This window comes from Uranotaenia lowii, chromosome 1 (genome assembly GCF_029784155.1).
Source record: "Uranotaenia lowii strain MFRU-FL chromosome 1, ASM2978415v1, whole genome shotgun sequence".
In the NCBI taxonomy this organism is placed as follows: domain Eukaryota; kingdom Metazoa; phylum Arthropoda; class Insecta; order Diptera; family Culicidae; genus Uranotaenia; species Uranotaenia lowii.
In genome coordinates this window covers 89,623,938-89,644,896 of record NC_073691.1, presented here as the reverse complement: position 1 = coordinate 89,644,896, position 20,959 = coordinate 89,623,938, and the positions used below count along the sequence as shown (strand labels likewise).

The window sequence follows — 20,959 nt, the reverse complement described above, 5'->3', positions numbered from 1 at the left end:
TGTAAAAAACTTAATTTTAAAAACAATTTATATTCACTGCCATGTTAAAAAACAGCTATCATCACCCTTTTGTTAGTACCGTAAGTGAAAATCAGCTGGCGCTGCATGTCAAAAAGTTTTGCTGCAAATCGCCAATACATATTTCATTTTTTTTTAATACTCGGTACGACGGAAAGCGAATCAAATTTCCTTCTAAGCGAGTTGGGAAAATTTGCCCGAGCCATCAAAACCCAAAGAAAAAAAAATTTCCTTCTAAACTTTCTCAGGTTTGTTTTAAGAAATCATTTGTTTACAGTATTGTTAAGAACAAATACAATTTTCTTAGGCAATCATTAACTGCGTGACACTTCGCAAGGCCAGCAGAACATGAGTTATCTAAATCCACTGGGGGTTTTAAGGTACGAAACATGATATTCTTTCGATTTGGCTAAGACTTTATTTAACCTACTTGCTTCGTGTAAGCCTTGAACGCGTTTCAGTTTTGAATGGAAATTGGTATGGAAGGAGAATTTTTTGCACATTAAATAATCCAGAAAATTCAAATAAGCGTGAAATGAAGTTGGTCTCTGATTTTTTGTGTTGACTTTTCGCTAACATCATGTTAAGCATTTCATGAAAAATTTTATAACCATTCCAAATTTAAAAATCTGAATCCATCGAAAAGAATTTAAAAATGGAAGACTTCGCTTGCTAGAGCTTTCAATAAATTTTTGGGACTCTCTCTGGCGAATTTTGAATGAAAAATTTTGTTTTCCAACACAAATTTCCATACAAAATTAAAACTCGTTACGCTAATTCAGGACTGAAAGGATCGTTTCAAAATTTTGTGCTGCTATTTCAGGAATCAAAAACAACCAAAAATAGTTATGGAAGGTGTAAAAACGATAATGATTCTCAACGACTCAAATGATTGAGATTCTATCATACTTTGATGAAAAATGCTTTCACTCATAACCAATACTTGGTGAGCTACGTCAAACTTATGAATCCGAAGAACTATGTTGCATAATATATTTGGTTGCATAAAGATCTTCAGCAGCCTAATGAAACTGACTGAAAATTTCAATATAATAATCTAAATGCAAAAAAGCTCCTGAAATAGTTTTTCTTCATGTACCAAAACTCAAATTGATCGGTGGCCCACACAGACGAATAAAATATCGATTTAGGAAAAAAGTAGAAGATACCTTATAGTTTTTCCAACTTTGACCAACCATGATCACAAAAAAAAAAAACAAGAACAAATAGAAATAACTTTTTATAGTCTGCATCATCAGCGCATCCACAAAAAAACAGAATAAAACTACCGTGGAAAGCAAGCAAAAGCTAATAACCCTAATGTACAACATGTGAAATCAAACCGAAGGCTGAATGGCGAATGTGGTGTGGTGATGATGATATGGATGAAAGGACGAACCGAAATAAAAAAAACACGTCTCTAGGAAGCAACAAAAAACTAAAGTAGCATATATTCTGAACCATGTGCAACATCCGGGTTATGCTTCATAGGTTAGTAGATGCCCTGCAGAGATCCATCAGTCCGACGGGATTTTTCCGTGGGCGTATTCCATATTCAAAGAAGCGCAAGCTGAGAAAAGGGTGAAAAACGCTTCAGCAAACTTTGGGATGCTTTTTTAATGCTTTGCGAAAGTGCTTCAACTATGAGAACAGTTTTCGTGTATGATTCCCAGAGATTGATGAGCTCGATGTTGCCAGAAAAAAAAATGAAATGAACGATCTGGAACGAGACATTTTGGGAAACTAAATTTAAAAAATCTCAACCTTTTAGCCCCATTCCATTCTTTTAGGGTGCACTTTTTCCGTGAATTTCGGTCGAATGAGAAATGTGCGTTGGTTGGGCGTAACACAAACAAAAGAAAGAACCGAAAACTCCTCAGTAGATGTTCCATATTTGGGTTCGGTTCGCGAATCATTTTTTCCTTCCACCGGAGATAAACTTCTTGCTGCCGAAAAATTCAAAAATTATCCGACACAGGACACACGGTAGCATTTAGCGGTTTGTCGGGAGCGATGGAACACTGGGTGGTATGAAAAAAACCTAGTAATTGCTTTTGCTAAACTAAATCGAGCAGTCGAGCAGTCGCTTAAAGCAATTGCTTCGGTTGTTATGAATAAAGTTTTTTTGACAGCTGTTTTCTCAGTCAGGAGCTTTTACTTTTAGAACAAGCTAGTTTGGTATGAATAAAGCTCGAATCTAAAGCAATTGCTCGGCAAATCTCCAAGCAATTGCTCTATTTTCTAAGCATGCTCGGTAGCAGACTTTTCCAATAAAAAAAATCTTTAATAACGTTATGAATTTATCAAATTAGCAATATTTCACTTCAAAACAATTCAAAAAGGCATTTTCAACATGGATAAAGAAAAGTCGAAGTGATAACCCAACTTTTTTCATATTCTTGTCGTTGTATAAAATCATTCGTCTAAGATGAAATTAAACAAATCAATTAGTAAATATTTCAAATTAAAAAAAAATCCGGCTATAGTGGATGAAGTCCCAATTGGCTCAAAGTAGGAAATAAATTGTAATAATTTAAAACATTATACAGATCTCTCATTTTTATATAATTCTAAGATTTAAGAAAAAATATCTAAATTAAAATGCGCGCCTATTGCCTATTTTGTATACAAAGGGGGGGAGAACTTATGATAGATATTAAAGTTAGACCATTTTTGTTTGACAATATTTGAATATGTATTCATTTTTCTTTAAACATCAACATACGAGCACAAATTTACCAAAAAAATCCGGTCGTTCTTACACCCACCACCCGATTCGTCGACTTCAAGGCTACTTTAGCCGTACTTTTCAATTTTCTGATTGTCATCTTTCATTTTACTTTAGAAAACTTCAGATTCTGCTGGTTGGATAGCTCTATTTTTCGAAGCAAAAGCTATGTTCTAAGACTTTAGTACACATCCGCTAAGCAAATGTTTATTCATACCAAACTAAGCAAATGCTTTGGACTTTTGCTTTGATTAATTTCGAGCTAAGTCAAAGCTACCGAAGCAATTGCTAAACCTTATTCATACCACTAACTGGGGAGCTAAGAGCTAAGACCGGTGGTAAAGCATCGTACATAAATATTTCATCTGAGGAATTTCAATTAGAATTTCCGCCGGAATTGGAAACAATCCGTCGTCGGGTGGAAGAAGAAAGATCATCCTTCTCGAAAACTCATTCCGAAAATAGACGTTCAGTAGGTACCCTGGGCTCGGTTCATTTTCCCTCCAAGCTTCAGTTCATACCTTATGTTGGCTCTGCTGCGAAAGTTTGACTTTTCCATTCTTCAACCCTTGAACGCGGAAAAAAACATCAACGTTTTGCACGGATGCACCCGACAATGCTGGTTTTGGTTTTGTTCAAACAATCGCACGAAATACTGCAACATTGTACCTGGAGGAGCACTGTGGGAGATCCCTCTTTTCAACGATATGAATGGACTCTTTTTAAAGTCGTTCCACTTTCGAACACCTAAAGTCATTGAAAAAGTTACTACAATCATTTATAAAAATAAGTGACTTTTGTGATGAATTATGCGGTATCTGTTTACCAATGACAAACACAAGATTCGCAACCAATGCGTTGTATCTAAACGCGAATATTAGAACAAGTTTACTGGTGTTGGGAGAAAGTGGTAGAAATGTTGACACTTTGAAAATTGTATCATGCAAAAATGTTTTCAAGATCTTAGAGCGTTGTATTTTTTTTACAGCACTGTTTCTATTTCAGCCGTATGTGATAGAAATATTGCTATTTTTGCATCACAGCACAGCTTGCGAAACTACCATTTTGAGATGAAGTTTATCAAAATTTGTATTAAAACTAAAGTCGGAGAAAAACCTGTATATTAAAAATTACCTGTATAATTTTTTTTCCAATAATTGACACATGGACAGTACTTTTGAATAACAGATGTGTACTGCGATGAATTTCCCTTATTTAATAACCTTATATTATTATTCTAAAAGCGATGAGAGCTCCTTAAAGGGTGCATGGCACTAGTTTGAATTTTACTGCTTTTAAAGACTTCATGGAGGGAATAATATGAAATTTTCCAAAAAAAAAGTTCTTTAAAATTTAGCACGAACTTATAGCGATTATCAAAACACATATATTTACGAGTTAAACGATTTATTTATCAAAGTTTAGTATTTTAGGCATTTTTGAGCGAAGAATTTACTTCATTTGTCAGCTTTCATTGAACTCAACGAAATTTTTACTGTAAATATCACGGGAAAATATGACAATGAAAATATGACAAGACATTTTTTTAGACGGTACTCTTTAACAGGTTTTGCTCATTTATGATTTTCGCCAAATATTGAATTTAAAATGCTTTTATCATTCAATGCGTTTTGAAGTGCCATGTAATAATATCTGCTGAAAAATAACAAAGTTATGTGAATTCCAAATATTGTTTTTTTACGGAAAAATCATATATCAAATACCTCTTCAAATTTTTAGAATCTATTCGTAATGTGTCAAATTTTGAAAAAAGGAATTCTTTGAATGTTTCTATAGCCGCAACCACCTCGCTCGTTGCGCCCCCGCTCGTCTTGTTCCTACCGGATTCGTAGCGAACACCTGTTTTGCAGGACAGTCATCCGGCATTCTCGCAACATGTCCCTCCCAGCGTATCCGGCCAGCTTTCACCACCTTCTGGATACTGGGTTCGCCGAAGAGTCGCGCGAGCTCGTGGTTCATCCTTCGCCTCCACACTCCGTTCTCCTGTACGCCTCCAAAGATGGTTCTTAACACTCGTCGCTCGAATACTCCGAGTGTACGCAGGTCCTCCTCGAGCAATATCCATGTTTCGTGCCTGTACGGACGTAGGTTCCGTTGTACGATGTCCCAACGATTAGGGTCCCAAACGGTGAACGAAATCCGGGTAAGCAGCAACAACTAGGTCATCGAATTTGACCAGCGATGGCGGATCAGAAACAAAAGGCCGAGAACTGACGAACTTTCGGTGGCAAAAAGCGTCCGATGCGCGCGAGTAGGTTTGCAAAAGTGAATTTATTGAAGCAAATAAATATTTACATGTCACTTACACATCTAAGGTTTCAATTCACGTATCACTTTTCTGTCAAATATTCTCACTCTTATTCTATGTTGTGAGTGTGCAGTGTTGGTAATTCATTTAATGTGTTTATGTTTTGTGTTGAGTGAAAAAGTGTAGGGTGAAGTTCATGTTTGTGTTAAATATTTACATAGTATTTGTTCCCTTAAAACTAGTTCACTTGACATTCGTAATCATCTTCATATTTTTGTAATTTGTCGTATCGTTTATCGCTGCTCGTGTGACTGCGTCGGAACAGTGCCCGTAGAGAACAACCGGTCTAATGAGCGTCGTATACTTCGTGCGAGGGCTAAGTCTTCTCGACCGCAGTTGCTTGTGGAGTCCATAGTAGGCACGAATTCCGCTGATAATTCGCCTCCGGATCTCACGGCTGGTATCATTGTCTGCGGTCACCAGTGAGCCGAGATAGACAAAGTCTTCGACTATCTCCAGCTCGTCGCCGTCGATCGTGACCTTGTTATTACTGGACAAGTGGGTTCGGTCGGTCTCGGATCCGCAGGCCAGCATGTACTTCGTCTTGGACGTATTAATCATCAACTCAATCCTTCCTGCTTCGCGTTTCAGTTTGCGGTAGATCTCCTCCACCGCCGCAGATGATCTGCCGACTATATCAATGTCATCGGCAAAGCAGATAAGTTGACTGGATCTGTTGAAAATCGTGCCCCGCATTTCGCCCACCGCTCGTCGAATAACACCTTCTAGCGCCACGTTGAACATCATGCAGGATAGACCATTACCTTGTCGAATCCCCCTGCGAGATTCGAATGAACTCGACAATTCACCCGAAATCCGCACACAGCACTGCGTTCCATCCATCGTCGCCTTGATCAGTCTGATCAGCTTCCCGGAAAAACCGTTCTCGTCCATGATTTCCATAGCTCGTTACGGTCGATCGTGTCGTATGCGGCTTTGAAGTCGATGAATAGATGGTGCGTAGGGACTTGTTCCCGGCATTTTTGGAGGATTTGCCGTAATGTAAATATCTGGTCAGTCGTTGACCGTCCCTCCATGAAGCCAGCCTGATGACTTCCCACGAATCTGTTTGCTTGTGGCGTTAGGCGGCGGAGTAGGATTCGGGACAACACTTTGTAGGCGGCATTGAGGACAGTGATCGCTCGGTAGTTCTCACAGTCCAATTTGTCGCCCTTCTTGTAGATGGGGCATATTACCCCCTCCTTCCACTCCTCCGGTAGCTGTTCTATGTCCCAGATCCGGATTATCAACCGGTGTAGGCAATTGGCCAACCTGTCCGGGCCCATTTTGATGAGTTCAGCTGCGATGCCATCCTTCCCAGCCGACTTGTTTCTATTCAGCTGGCGAATGGCTTCCTTAACTTCACTCATCGTTGGGAGTAGCTCCTCTTCGTCGTTGGCTACGCCGGCGATGTACCTTCCCCCACCGTCTTGATCTCCTGCATGTGCGCCCTTCAGGTGTTCATTGAATTGCTGCTGCCACCTTTTGATCACCTCACGTTTGTCCGTCAGGATTCCCCCGTCCTTATCCCGGCACATTTCGGCTTGCGGCACGAAGCCTTTGCGGGATGCGTTGAGTTTCTGATAGAACTTTCGTGTTTCTTGGGAACGATGCAGCTGTTCCAGCTCCTCGAGATCCTCCTCCTCCAGGCGGCGCTTTTTCTCCTGGAAAATTGGGACTCGCTGCCTCTTCCGCTGTCGGTGATTTTCCACATTTCGACGGGTGCCTCTTTGCACGACTGCCGCCCGCGCGGCATTCTCTTCGTCCGTCACTCTCCTACACTCCTCGTCGAACCAGTCGTTCCGTCAAGTTCGCTCCACATAACCGATGACGTTCTCCGCAGCACTGTTGATGGCTGTCTTGATGGTATCCCAACAGTCCTCGAGAGGGGCTTCGTCAAGCTCGTCCTCTGCCGGCAGCGCTGCTTCGACCGATTGCGCGTAGTCTGCCGCGACCTCAGGCTGCTTCAGTCGCGCGATATTTAACCGAGGCAGGCGCTGGTTTCGTGTGTTGTTCACTACGGAGAGTTCTGGGCGCATCTTCACCATCACCAGATAGTGATCTGACTCGATGTTGGCGCCTCGACATGATCTAACGTCGATGATGTCCGAGAAGTGCCGGCTGTCAATTAAAACGTGGCCGATCTGGGATTGCGTTTGGTACGGTGATCTCCAGGTGTACTTGTGTGGGAGGCGATGCTGGAAAAAGATACTACGTACGGCCATTCGTTTGGAGGCGGCGAAATCAATAAGTCTGAAGCCGTTTTCGTTGGTCAGCTGGTGCGCACTGAATCTTCCAATTGTCGCTTTGAATTCCCCCTCCTGGCCGACCTGAGCATTGAAATCCCCGATGACGATCTTGATATCATGTTTTGGGCAACAGTCGTATTCACGCTCTAGCTGCGCGTAAAATTCGTCCTTGTCGTCACCGGTACTTCCGAGTTGAGAGCTGTGCACGTTGATGATGCTGATGTTGAAGAACCGGCCCTTGATTCTCAACCGGCACATTCGTGAGTTGATCGGCCACCATTCGATCACGCGCTTTTACATTTTTCCCATCACTATAAAAGCTGTTCCAAGCTCGTGTGTGTTGCCACAGCTCTGGTAGATGGCACGACCATCTGGGTACATTCGTACCGTGGAGCCCTTCCCACAAAATTTAGAGATCGGCAGTTCCATGTTTCCAATCGCTAGTCCCTTTTCGTCGCGTGGGTCTTTGCCGATTTCCATCCGAAATATGTTGTTCGTTGCTTATGTTTTTTGTAGTCACGGGCTCGCAAGGCCCGCAGCTAACCCCACTATCTCGCAGGAGGACCATCGTAATATTGCTGTTTTGGGTCCCGAACACCACCAGGACGTTGTTGCACTCCGCACGCCGCCCCTGACATGGAGAACAGACGCGTACGAAGCCCCTTGACTCAGTCTGCATGCGACCAAAGCATCCACCGTGGTTTGGTACCCGATCTAAGGTTGCTCGCACCCCAGCTAGCACCACGGGGAGGTAGAGAATCGGAGTTGCAGACAAGAGGTGATATGACCACTACCCGAAGGTTGGGTGTATGGGGTCTCGAGTTGCACATTGTCTACCGTTCACTAGCCACGTAGAAGCATTATTATTCACTTTTACACAGTAAATTTTTAGAAATAATCTTGTTTTTGTTGAAAAACACAAGTGGTGCTATTCTTATTTCGCACCCTTTTTTCCATAGTTTTGGTCCTCAACGCCAATTGCAACGTCCAAAAAAAGTAAACTAATGCTTGATTTATCCGTTAAACAATTCAAAACAATTTATAGAAGAAAATTTTGGTGATTTTCAAACATTCATATTTTAACAAAGAAAACACATAGTGGTGCTATTCTTATTTCGCTCACTGTATGTGCAAAAATTATAGAATTTGAGTTAATAATGCCAAACGGTTCTTCATATTTCAAACTGTATTTGGTTTCATATTTATTTAATACTAGCTGAACCCGTACGAACTTCGTTTCGCTTTAAATCATTGGTTCGTCAAAATGAGTTTAGAGAATGAATTCGAAACATTCTTTCGACAATTTTGGGGAAAAAATTCAACAGTGTTTAAAGTCGCTACTATTACTGTTACTTGAAATTCAAATTAAACTGTTGATTGGCTTTTTATTAAAATTTATGTGAGAGTGTTTTCTTCTCGATCGGTTGCAAAATCTAGACATTATGGCTGAAACATGTACTATTTGTTTGTGTGCACGACTCTTTTGCTTGACCTTCACACTTAAATTGGTATCAATTAACTGCCTCCGACAAAATTATTGCACAAAACACTGAACTTTCAATGAAACCCTCTTTTTCTGTCCCATGGCCCGAAATTCGATAATTGAAACTAATTTTACGTTCCTCAAGTCTCCCTTGTGCCATTTTTTTCTTTTCAAATTATATGTAAAATTACGTCAGGAACTTGAAAACAGTGATCAGTGAATATAGACGCCCCTTTCGCCGACCCTTGACGCGGAACATGCTACCTGGAGTCAATTGCTCATAGATTATAACCCTCATCTGAACATTTTCATCTCAATCCGATGCATGATCACGACAATATCGCGAAAACAGTGAGCAACTAACATGGATGGCCTTTTTTTGACCACGATTCAAAACTTGACACCTGAAATCAATTATCTTTTCTGTTAAACTCCCATGTGCCAATTTTCATTACAATTCTATGCTCAATTAAGAGAATATCGTAAAAACAGTGAACAGATAATAACCCCTTTTGCCGACCCCTGAATCAAGATTTGAAACCTGAAAGCAAAAGAGCGTCCCTCAAAACTCCTATGCGGAAATTTCCATCTCAATCCAATGTAGAATAACGTCAAAATCGCAAAAAACATTAAAGTTGGGTATGGACGCCTCCTTCAGCCGACTTCTGATCCGCAATTCGAAACTTGAAATCGATTGTTCGTCTTTCAAAACACTTATGTGCAAATTTTCATCACAATCCAATGTAAAATAAAGCCAATATCGCAAAAACATTAATCAGTGAATATGGACGACCCCTTTTGCCGACCTCAAACCCTAAATTTGATAACTGTAATCGATTGCTCGTCTCTCAAAACACAAATGTGCAAATTTTTCTCACAATCCGATGTATAATAACGCCAATACCGCAAAAACATTAATCAGTGAATATGGACGACCCCTTTGGCCAACCCCTGACCCTAAATTTGATATCTGTAATCGATTGTTCGTCTCTCAAAACACTCATGTGCAAATTTTCATCACAATCCGACGGAAAATAACGTCAATAACGTGAAAACAATATTTGTCTTGTATGGACGACCCCCTTCAGAAGGGGTCGTCCATAAATCTAAAAACATTTTTCATCATTCCTGGTCCTAATGAGCATCCATGCCAAATTTCAGATCTCTAGCTCTTAAGACGGCTAAGTCTATAGAGGACAAACAAACAAACAAACAAACAAACAAACAAACATACAGATAATTGCTTTTTATATATATAGATTATCTACATACTTTTACGTTCGAGAGAAATAGACAAAATTTCGAAAAAAATAGGGAAAATGGCTAAACACAACAACTTAAAAGCACTTAAAAGCGTGTTTTCTCGAAATAAGCCTTTAAGCGCTTATACCCATTTGGCTTCAAGTGCACCATAAAAAGTTTTTCTTGTATCGCTTAAATGTAGTGGCCCTGCATAATTTTGCTTGGGGTCGAGTCCTTATGCCAGTAGTGCTTTTTCAAACATAATATTATCATCTTTGGTACAGTGAACTTATCAGCGCACTTTCGGCATAGAGATTTGCTAAATAGGCCTTGATTTTTTGCAAACTCTTCTATGGGTGTAGTAGTTTTTCTTTAGCATCGGAACAATTTATAATAGTACCACGTTTCGACTATCTAAATTGTTTGAAAATCGATCTCGCTACCCAGAAAAACCTCTCTAAATATACATTTTTTTAAATATTCATTTTGAGCTAACTGATGACAGCAAAATGAACTGCACCCAAACTGCTGACGTTGAACTGAAAAGTTAAAAAACACGTCTGGTAATCAATTATGCTGCCAGTAGTAGTGGATGGAAGCAACCGAAATAGCCTCCAGGCTACACTAACCGTTTGTATCCCAATAAAGTTTAACGCGAGCTCTCCCGCGCTCAAAAGCTGGGTAATGAGTGGGGGGACAAAGATTCAACCAGGAATTGTCGACAAAAGCCATGGCTTTGCAACTACAAAAAAAAACCCCGGAAACCCATCTGAGCAAACTTAAAACCCAAGAGACTGAAAAACAAGGACACAAAAACAAATGCAAACAAACTCCCTCGTCGTCGTCGGTCCACTGTTTATTGTTATTGCAAGCCTCGCCATCATCGCTGCACATCGGGTTTATTTTTTCCGCCGCATTTTCTTGGCCACTTTCAACCGGAACCCGGCACGAAATTGCCACGTCCGTTTCGTTCGTGCCGTGTCGAGAGATGCTTTTCGCTGCTATGTTTTTGTTCCTCGTTTAGGGTGTAGGGTCTCCAGAACAGCGAGTGACAGGTTTTTTTAGAGAAAAATGTTGGCAGTCACTTTTATTTATTTCATGCATTTTTTTTAATTTTTAGTAATGAGTTGGTAAATATTTCTGTAGAAAAGTGAAGACAAGAAAAATTCTATACGCCTGAATATAGTCCAGGCGCTTCAACCGCTCACAAGAGAATTTTATCCGTTCGCGAATAAAAAAAAACACTTATTAATTTTGATAATTCAAATCACTTGAAACTAACGGAAAAAGTTAAAAATATTTTCGTTTGCATATTTGATGTCTTTGAATAGCAAATTTTTGGATGAAAATAGTTTTAATTTTGGCAGTTTGAACAAAATAATCAATAATATTTTTATTGATTATTTTGTTCAAACTGCCAAAATTAAAACTATTTTCATCCAAAAATTTGCTATTACAATTAATTGTTTCACAATCCAAATAATTTAATTAGCAGTCAACAAATTGAGCTTCATTTTGATTTGAAAACAACGCACTTATATTGTAACGATGAGTATATTTAAGTCACAAAAAAGGGAAACATTTTAATTTTACGAGGAAAAGTTAAAATGCTTTACTAAAAAGAATTAACAGATTCTTTGAAAATGACTAGACCATAGGTCGCATGTGGCTTTTCCGATGTAAAACTGTGGCTCTTTAGCTCACTGCGCGAATATTTTTTATTTTTTGAATAAAATATTGAGAAATCGGGCTATACCAATAATTGAGTCTTGTGACCTGGAACAAAGCATGCCAAAACTTTGTTTTTTCGTCCCAGCCGATTTTTTCATGCTGGCATACGGGTTTTCACAGGCTCAGAAGATATACTTTTAAGATATACTTTTCATCCGCTGCAGGAATAAGCAGAATGAAATTCTATCGAAACCCAGGGATAATATGATGAAGAAATCAGGATTTTTCAGGGCACCACAAATTCAGCTTGAATTGCATAAATAAAGGCAAAATACAGATACTGTAGACGCCTTAATTTATGCACTGATGCGAGCAGAATCTTGACTGACCTGCAGTTTATAAGGAAATTCACCATCTCAATATTATCTGAACCGAAAATTATCATCGGTTAACTGTTTTAGTAAAGATTTGCTTAATATCCTGATAATTTAACTATAAATTTAATTAAAGTTTAGATGTTTTTTGAAATCTTTACAATTCACTACATTTAAAGAGCTTTTTTTTTCGAAAATCAGGACAAATCAGGACAAACAATGACTGGCAGCACTGGCTTGATGACTGGTTGATAGTTGATATAGTCTTTAAATTTTAACAATTTAACTATAGTTTTACTCAATTTTAAATAATTCAATCGTGTTTCAATGATAAATTATGTGATGTATTTCAAAAATCAATTGCCGTTTTGTGTCTATTGTGTGTTTCTGTACAGATAATCAACTTATTAATTTTCTCGATACCCAGATCTGTTGAGAACTTGGGTGGCGGGAAAAAAACAAGCTGAGGTAATAGCGGCTTTGGTCATACGGTGTGATAATCTATTCGTGAGTAATATCGTGCCATTTGAGTTTACTACTGCTCACTTAATCTTATGGTTCATTTGTGAACTTTGTACCACCAGCAGTTTTGCAAGTTCGAATCCGATTCATTGAAACAATCGATACGTAAGTACCCAACCCAAACCTAAATAAGTCCCGAGAAAGTGAAAAGTTTGTTGGCCTATCTGTAAGTAAATGGAACGCATTTTGGTACAAGACTGAATAACTTTAATTGCCTCATCGCCGAAAGTAGCCTTGTGAGTAAATGGAAAGCAAGTGCCTCACTGATGAGTAGTCCTCAGTCCCAGCATCCGCATATGAAACTGCTCTGTTAGTAAATGGAACGCAAAGTGGTAATAAGCTAACATTCTTAACACCTTAACACTTATTCCTCCAGAGATAGTTTTATACTACTGTTACTGCTGCTTCTGCTGGTTATACGTTGAAACAATAGTCATACTCTGCTTCGAACGGACTGTTTGTGGGCTCAATGCTGAACGGGTGATGAGAAAAAACAATTACCCCACATTGAACTGTTTATGTCTGTGGACTCGCTCGCTGAGTGGGAACGATAGTTCCTGGCGAAGGGTAGATTGACTGGTTTCTGACGCTGAATGGGCGATTTGTACCTCGCACAAATAACTTTGGTGCTGAATGGGTACAGTTGTCCCGCGTGGAAAAGTATGTTAGTTGATCTGGCGCTGAAAGGATATCGCGTATCCCGCGTAGATTGTTTGAAAGCGTAAAGTTGTCCAGTTCGAATGACTACTAGAATAAAAAATAATTAGAAAACTGTAAGCTCAAATTGGTGTTCCCTTATATATATATATATATATATATATATATATATATATATATATATATATATATATATATATATATATATATATATATATATATATATATATATATATATATATATATATATATATATATATATATATATATATATATATATATATATATATATATATATATATATATATATATAGATATGTATATATATATATATATATAAGTTAAATTCGCGGGGTACTTCGGTATGTTTTTAAAAAACACAACTGAACTGTACCGGGGCCGAAACTAGAATGATTTATTACTTTCGCTCTTAATACTACCGAGCCCCACTGGGGCGACAAATGACGAGTGCATCAAATGATACTTGATACCCTCGTCCGATGATGGTGCGCTGCTCCAGGTGTGGTTCTGCTGATCGTGCGTCTGCTAGAGCACGATCCTCGATGGGCCGGTTCCTTCGGTAACTGCTCCCTCCGTAAGTCCCAAACGTCTCGGTTGGGGCATTTCTGCGTCCGTTGCGATCTGGAATTTTGCTAGCTTTTCTTTGAATTTCTTTAAGCCGAAACCCACCAGTAAAATCATCACTATGGCGAAAAAGCTTAGTGATGCATTTTGAACAGTTTGCTTGGATTCGAGACTTTCCAAGTGTCTTCTGTTTTTCAGGTGCAGTTCTTTAATTTCCGAATAATTGGTGTGCGGTTCAACGTACACGGGCGATATTTTTTCTGCTTGTATAGGCAGAATCGTCTTCTGCCGAAACTCGATTTCATAGTTCTCATATAGCTCGTTTTTTATTCTTACTGAGCAATTGTGAAATAGAATTGTATGAATTCCCGTGAGAACTTTATCGTAGATTCCACAGGTGCTGTTCAAGGTGACATTGCGGTTGTTGGCTATCACCAATAGTGTGCCTGGTGTAATTTGCCTGACTTCCGTTGTCGCAGCTTTTTCTGTCATATCGCATGCTCCATGTTGAGCTCGGACTATTGAACTTTCGCATTGGTTATTGCTGATGTCAATAATTTGGGTTCTCTCACAAATTTGGACTTTGTCGTTTCCACGGCATGGTGAAATGGTGGCTAGCGTTTGCTCCGAGTTCGCAAAAACCGTACGATGATTGATTTTGAATGTCCGGTTGGAGATTGGTAAGGGTTCGATTACGAATTCCTGATACTTGGTTGGAAGGAGTCTGGGAATGTTCACCGAGATGATAAGAGTTGATCCTTTATAGATGACCGTTGTAGTGAGGATATCGTCGATGTTGTCCAGATGGTGTATCTCCACGCCTTGATTGTTTAGTTCGTTTACAATTGTTTTGATTTCTTTAGTCGAGAGGATTTGCCTACTTATAATGTTAAGTTTTGCAAGCATAATCGCGTATTCTATAGATTTTAGTGAGTCTAGAAGTATATCGGTTTTGAATATCAAGGCTATTCTTTGATTTTCAGTTATCACGTTATCGCTAGTTTGGAGAAAATTTCTCAAAAGGTTTTGTTGAATTTTTATGTCGTTGTTCACAAGGTTTATCCTATTTTCAAATTTGGAGTTGATTTTTATTTGTCTGTTATTTTGTTTTATTAATCCTGCTTGCGATTTCCTTAGGCTGTCTAAATCTGAGTTTATAATTCTTAAATCCTCTGCGTCTAAATTTCCTGATACAAATTTAATTACACTTCCAAGGGTTTCAATTGCACGTTTTGATCTAAATGAATTTATATTGATAGTGTTAAATGTAAATCTGATTTCTCTTAATTTTGTTTGTAAAATTTCTGACAATTCACTTGATGAGTTTTTAAGTTGTTGAGACACATTTTCAAGGATAGAAATGGACATTTCAAATTGTGGTAGTTCGATAATATGTAAGAGTCTATCATATCCTGCGATTATCCTCCCTTCTCCTCTTTGAAGAATCAACGCTCCTGCGTTGTTCGTTATATCGTGAATTTGAACATATTGACAAATGATTGTTCTTATTACGATCAGAATTACGAGGTTACTCAAGTGAGACATTATGCTGTGGGGTAAAAAGAGTTTGTTTAGTGCAAAATTTAACTTTTCCTAAGTTTTTTCAATTTTGATTTATGAATTACAATATTCCTATGATCAGTAAAAGTTTTACGTTTGTCTTGTAAGACCTTAACTTTTTTGTATCTTCTACGTTTTTTGTTCCTGATTCCTTGTATTCTGTTGTACAAGCTTTGGTCTGTTTCAAAGTTTGGTTCAGGGGATCTGTTTTTGTTGTGTTGGTCTATAGTTTGTTTTTGATATTTTTCTAGTCGTTCTACGACTTCATCGAAAATTTTATTTCTATTTTCCAAAATAAGTTCAAGATTTAGGGGTCGTTCTTCTCCTTCTTTAATGCCATAAAATATTTCTAGGGGTTTAAGTTTTGTTGCAGAATGAATGGTTGTATTATAAAGTGTTGTGGCAATTAGATATTTCTGTTTGTCAGGAATGTCATCATACTTATCTTTGATGCAAAGAAAAATTTCACTCAGGGTGGAATGGAATTTTTCAACGATGCCGTTTACTTGGCTGTTATTGGGTGGTACAAAATAAAGTTCTGATTCAAGTCTGTTAAGTAGACTTCGAATTTCAATGGATCGAAATGCTGGTTCGTTGTCACAAACAATCAGTTTAGGAGTGCCAAAGGTAGAAATAATTTTGATCAGAGCCTTTTTTATGTCCGGTATTGATCTGGATTTTATGGGAGTTAGGACAGCAAAGCGAGAAAGTTTGTCTACTGTAGAGATAAAAAGGTTTGGTTGGGAAATGAAAATATCCATGTGGACTATGTCTAGGGGTTTTTTGGGAATAGGTGTAGAAGCAAAGGAAATTTTGTACGGGATTCGCTCATACTTATTCTCAAGGCATGTTGTGCAGAGATTTATGTATGTTCGAATCTTATTCCGCATTTTTGGGAAATAAAACCTTTTAATTATTACTTTCTGGTTTTCTTCCACACCCCTGTGGGCACGTTGATGTGTATTTTCGATAATGGCATCCTGTTCTTCTGTGCTTCTGAGGTCCTGTAATAAACATTGCGTTAGTATAACTTTAAAGGTTTTGTTTCGAGAAAAATAATTTTTATAAGTAATTTGGAGGGTATTTAACAAGGATTCGGGGCAAAGTATACCTGTTATCCTGGATGGGTGTAAGAAGTCCTTAAACATTCTTATGAAGAATGGTACGCCAAATACCACTTTGGTTAAGGTTCTTCTGAAAATTCCTGGGAAAATTTCTTCAAACTCTTCTGATTCTTGGTCTCCTTGTTTCAGAAGAATTTGGTTTCTATAAATATTCAGAGGTAGTTCTGTCATTTTCAAGAAATCTTCATTATCCGATTCTGCAGAATGGGCAGTGATATCTGAAGAGCTTTCGTCATCACTTTGATCATTATTGTGCAGATCTCCTGTTAGATTTCCTTCTAGATTACCTTCCAAATTTATTCTGGACAGACCGTCGGCGACGACGTTTTGTTTACCGGGTCTGAATTTAATTTCAAAGTCATATTCCTTTAATCTTAGAGACCATCTTGCGAGTTTTCCGTGAGGGTCTTTGAGGTTTAAGGCGTATGTTAATGGCTGATGGTCCGTGTAGAGGATAAATTTTCTTCCATAAACATATGGTCTAAAATACTTACACGCCCAATCTATGGCTAAAAGTTCTTTTTCGATTGTGCTATATTTCTCCTCACTTTTCGATAAGGTTCGAGAAGCAAAGGCAATGGGCTTATCTTGTCCAATTGGTCCTTGAGACAAGACCGCTCCTACGGCATATTTTGAGGCATCCGTCGTTAACACAAATTGCTTCGTGAAATCTGGATATATCAAAATTTGGCTGCTTGTAAGGATCTTTTTACATTTCTCAAATGCTGAGATGAATTCGGGCGTATGAGTAACACGCTCTCCCTTTCTCAACTGTTGAGTTAAAGGTTTGGCTATCCTGGCAAAGTCACGAATGAATTTGCGATAGTAACCGAGAATTCCTAAGAAAGCTCTCAGGTCCTTTTCGGTGTTGGGCAAAGTCCATTCTTTTATTGCCTTGATCTTGTCCGGGTTAGGTTTTACACCTTCGGGTGTCACGACGTGTCCCAGAAAAGCTACTTCCTTATGTAAAAACTCACTTTTGTCTAATTGGACCTTCATATTGAATTTCTTCAAAGTATTGAAGATTTTTCCCAGATTCTCCAAGTGTTCTTGAAGGCTGGTTGAATAGACAATTATATCGTCCATATAGACCAAGCATATTTTTCCGATATGATCACGGAGTATGTTATCCATAACTCTTTGAAAAGTTGATGGAGCGTTTCGGAGGCCAAAGGGCATCCTGACAAACTCGTATAAACCGTGATCAACGCTAAATGCCGTCTTCGGTATGTCTTTCTCATGTACTTCGATCTGATGAAACCCTGAGGCTAGATCGAGCGTTGAGAAATACATGCATTTCCCTAATTTGTCTAATATCTCAGTGATATTAGGAATAGGGTACCGGTCGCTAATAGTTTTTTCATTTAGCTTCCTGTAATCAATCACCAATCGCCATTTCTTCAAGCCAGAAGCATCGACCTTTTTGGGGACGATCCAAATGGGTGAGGACCATGGGGAGACTGATGGCCTTATGATGCCTTGGTCCAGCATCTTTGAAATCTGTCGTTGTACTTCTTCCTTGTGGCAGAAGGGATAACGATAGGATTTCGTGTATACCGGTAGGTCATCGGTGGTGTTAATGCGATGTTTGATCGCGTTAGTAAAGCTGAGCTTTTGACCATCTTGATGAAAAATATCATCGTATTGAATCAGAAGTTCAGTCAGTTTCTTTTTTTCCTCAGAGTTCAAATGACTCAATCTCAATTGTGGAAGCAATGAACTTTTGTTCGTTTTTCCACCTTTGAGAGGAAGTTTAGAAGCTGTCGCTTCGACATGATTTATTTCGCCAATTGAAATATTTCGCTTTAATTTAACTGTTTCGTCCAATGTGTTACTCAACAACACATTAGCAAGGTTGTCATTTGCAGAATATAATCCTGCTAACAAAAATACGCCAGGGTGAATCTCGCGATCGTCTTCAATGCAAAAATCTCCATTTTCCAAAGTCTCAATCGGAATAATGTTTATTTCGTTTGCATTGAGAGTAAACGATTTTTGAGGATACTTTTTATACATTTTGATCCTCTCACCCGAAATTTTTAGTTCGTTTGAAGCAGTTAAAATCTCAGCTCCCATTTGTCTGAGTGCTTCATAGCCTATCAACCCATCAAAGAAAGGATGGAAGTCGAAGACAAAAAAAAGGAGTTTATTATTTTGAATTTGTGGAAAGGGGTTGAATTCCACGAATTTGTCAACTGTATGCAGGCCACTAATGTTACGCACTTTTGCTGCATTAGTCGTCCTACATTTTTCAATATTTACATGATTCTTGCTAATATAATTTTTGTTGGCACCAGTGTCCACCAAAAATTTTAATTGTCCTTTAGAGGTTTGAATCATCACATAAGGGATAAAATTGTTTAGGTCTTTTTCGTTGGACCTAGATCCACCTGAAAATTTAAATCGTCTTCATTATCGGTTTCTGTTTTGGATTCCGATAATGTAGGGGTCTCTAATTGATTTTTAATTTTATTTGGATTCTCTGCTGGAGAATCCTCCTCCGGATAGTAATTGTAATTTGGATCGAAGTAGGGATGATAAGGATTATAATAAGGGTAGTATGGATCAGGATAATAGTTTTCTAGATAAGATTGATCTTCGGGGTATTGCTCGTGTGTTCGAATTTCTTGCTTGTTGAAAAGTTTGTTTCTGTTCATATAATTAACATTTTTCGTTTGGATTGACTGATCTACGTCCATCGGAGTCGGTGGGGGAAATCTGCTATAGGGTTTTGGTGCAAATGCGTTCCTGTTGGGCATAGGAAGTCTTGGAATTGGAAATTTCGGTATGAATGCGGGTCTGGATGGAAATTGGGATGGACCTGCTTGGGGTTGGTTAAATGGATTAGGCATTCCAAATGCCTGGGTCTGACGAAGTGGGGGTTGACTTACCTGAGATTGATTGAAGGGATTAAATGTTTGAGGACGGAACGAAAAATGTGGTTTGGGTGGCCTTTGAGGGGCCTCATTTTTGAAAGGGTTCGTTTTTTTGAGAAAGTTACCTTCCTGCATAGCTGCATCAAAGGCTTCTTTCAGGTTTTTGGGCTGTCTTGCCCTTACGATTCCACCAATTGGCTCTCTCAAGCCTGCCAAAAATACTTGTAGTGCATTTTCCTTGTGCGTGGCAATTCTGTCTGCCCGCACTGCACCGTTTTCTGTACTTATTGTTACATTGTTTATTAGAAGTGATAGTTTGTTACAAACGTTTGCGTAGAAGTCTTCAATATTCGATTGCTGAACAAGAGAAAACAATTCTCTTGTCAGCGTTACCTGGTCCCTTTTGTCGCTATAGTACGCTATAAGGTTTGATTGAATTTCGGACCAGATAAGCTGCGTACCATACAGCTCTAGGACCTGATCTGCGGGTCCTATTATTTTTGATCTTAAGGCCTGCAGCCAAATGTCATGGAATGGCGTGCCAGCCATAGGTTCAATGAAGGGTATGCAGTCATTAGCTGCTTTAAGGAACGAATGCAATTTACCGGGTTCTCCCCTAAAGGGTTGTAAATCCCGGATGACCTGAGGGGTCTGCATCGATTTTAGTATTTTTTCCGCTTTTTCGAAGACCGCTTGGGTCTCCTCAAGCATTCTTTGTGTTTCATTATCATTAGACATTTTATTTCTTTAATTTCACTTTTAAATTGTGTTAAAAAATTTTTTAAATATTGAATTTTTAATTTTTATTTCACTGTATTATTATTTTTTTCGTTATATTGTTTCACTTTTTGGTTATATTGTTCACTTATAGAACTAACTTAGCTTTTCTATTACTTACGTTCGATAATCCTTCGTCCGTAAGGATTCTAGCCGTCCCGTGGCCGTGATTGTTGATTCCGATGCGCACTTTGACACTTTTTCACTGTCACTTATTACAACACTTTCACTGTCCTCAATAATCCGTTGAGGATAGAACTGTTCGAATAATTTACCAGTGCTTAATGTCCTTTTAGCCTTTAAAGCTACAAATTTCCGATAAACCGTCGGAAATGTCTTACTTGACGAACTTTAAAACACTTTGCGCATCCTACCGACTGCGCCAGTTAAATTCGCGGGGTACTTCGGTATGTTTTTAAAAAACACAACTGAACTGTACCGGGGCCGAAACTAGAATGATTTATTACTTTCGCTCTTAATACTACCGAGCCCCACTGGGGCGACAAATGACGAGTGCATCAAATGATACTTGATACCCTCGTCCGATGATGGTGCGCTGCTCCAGGTGTGGTTCTGCTGATCGTGCGTCTGCTAGAGCACGATCCTCGATGGGCCGGTTCCTTCGGTAACTTATATATATATATGTATATATATATATATATATATATATATATATATATATATATATATATATATATATATATATATATATATATATATATATATATAAGTTACCGAAGGAACCGGCCCATCGAGGATCGTGC

At 38.7% G+C, this 20,959-nt stretch overlaps 2 protein-coding genes across 4 annotated transcripts in view; both read right to left on the bottom strand.

The window, feature by feature from the left end:
- The window catches only part of LOC129738936 (polymeric immunoglobulin receptor-like), a 348,269-nt gene that overhangs the window by 132,629 nt on the left and 194,681 nt on the right, over nt 1-20,959 (bottom strand). The gene's annotated exons all lie outside the window — the stretch shown is intronic.
- Nucleotides 13,678-20,537, bottom strand: LOC129738937 (uncharacterized). Its single transcript, XM_055730265.1, has 2 exons — nt 20,317-20,537; nt 13,678-15,407 (listed from the first exon to the last, which is right to left on the bottom strand). Exon 2 carries the CDS (start codon nt 15,401-15,403, stop codon nt 13,820-13,822), a length of 1,584 nt encoding a protein of 527 aa, XP_055586240.1. The 5' UTR covers nt 15,404-15,407; nt 20,317-20,537; the 3' UTR covers nt 13,678-13,819.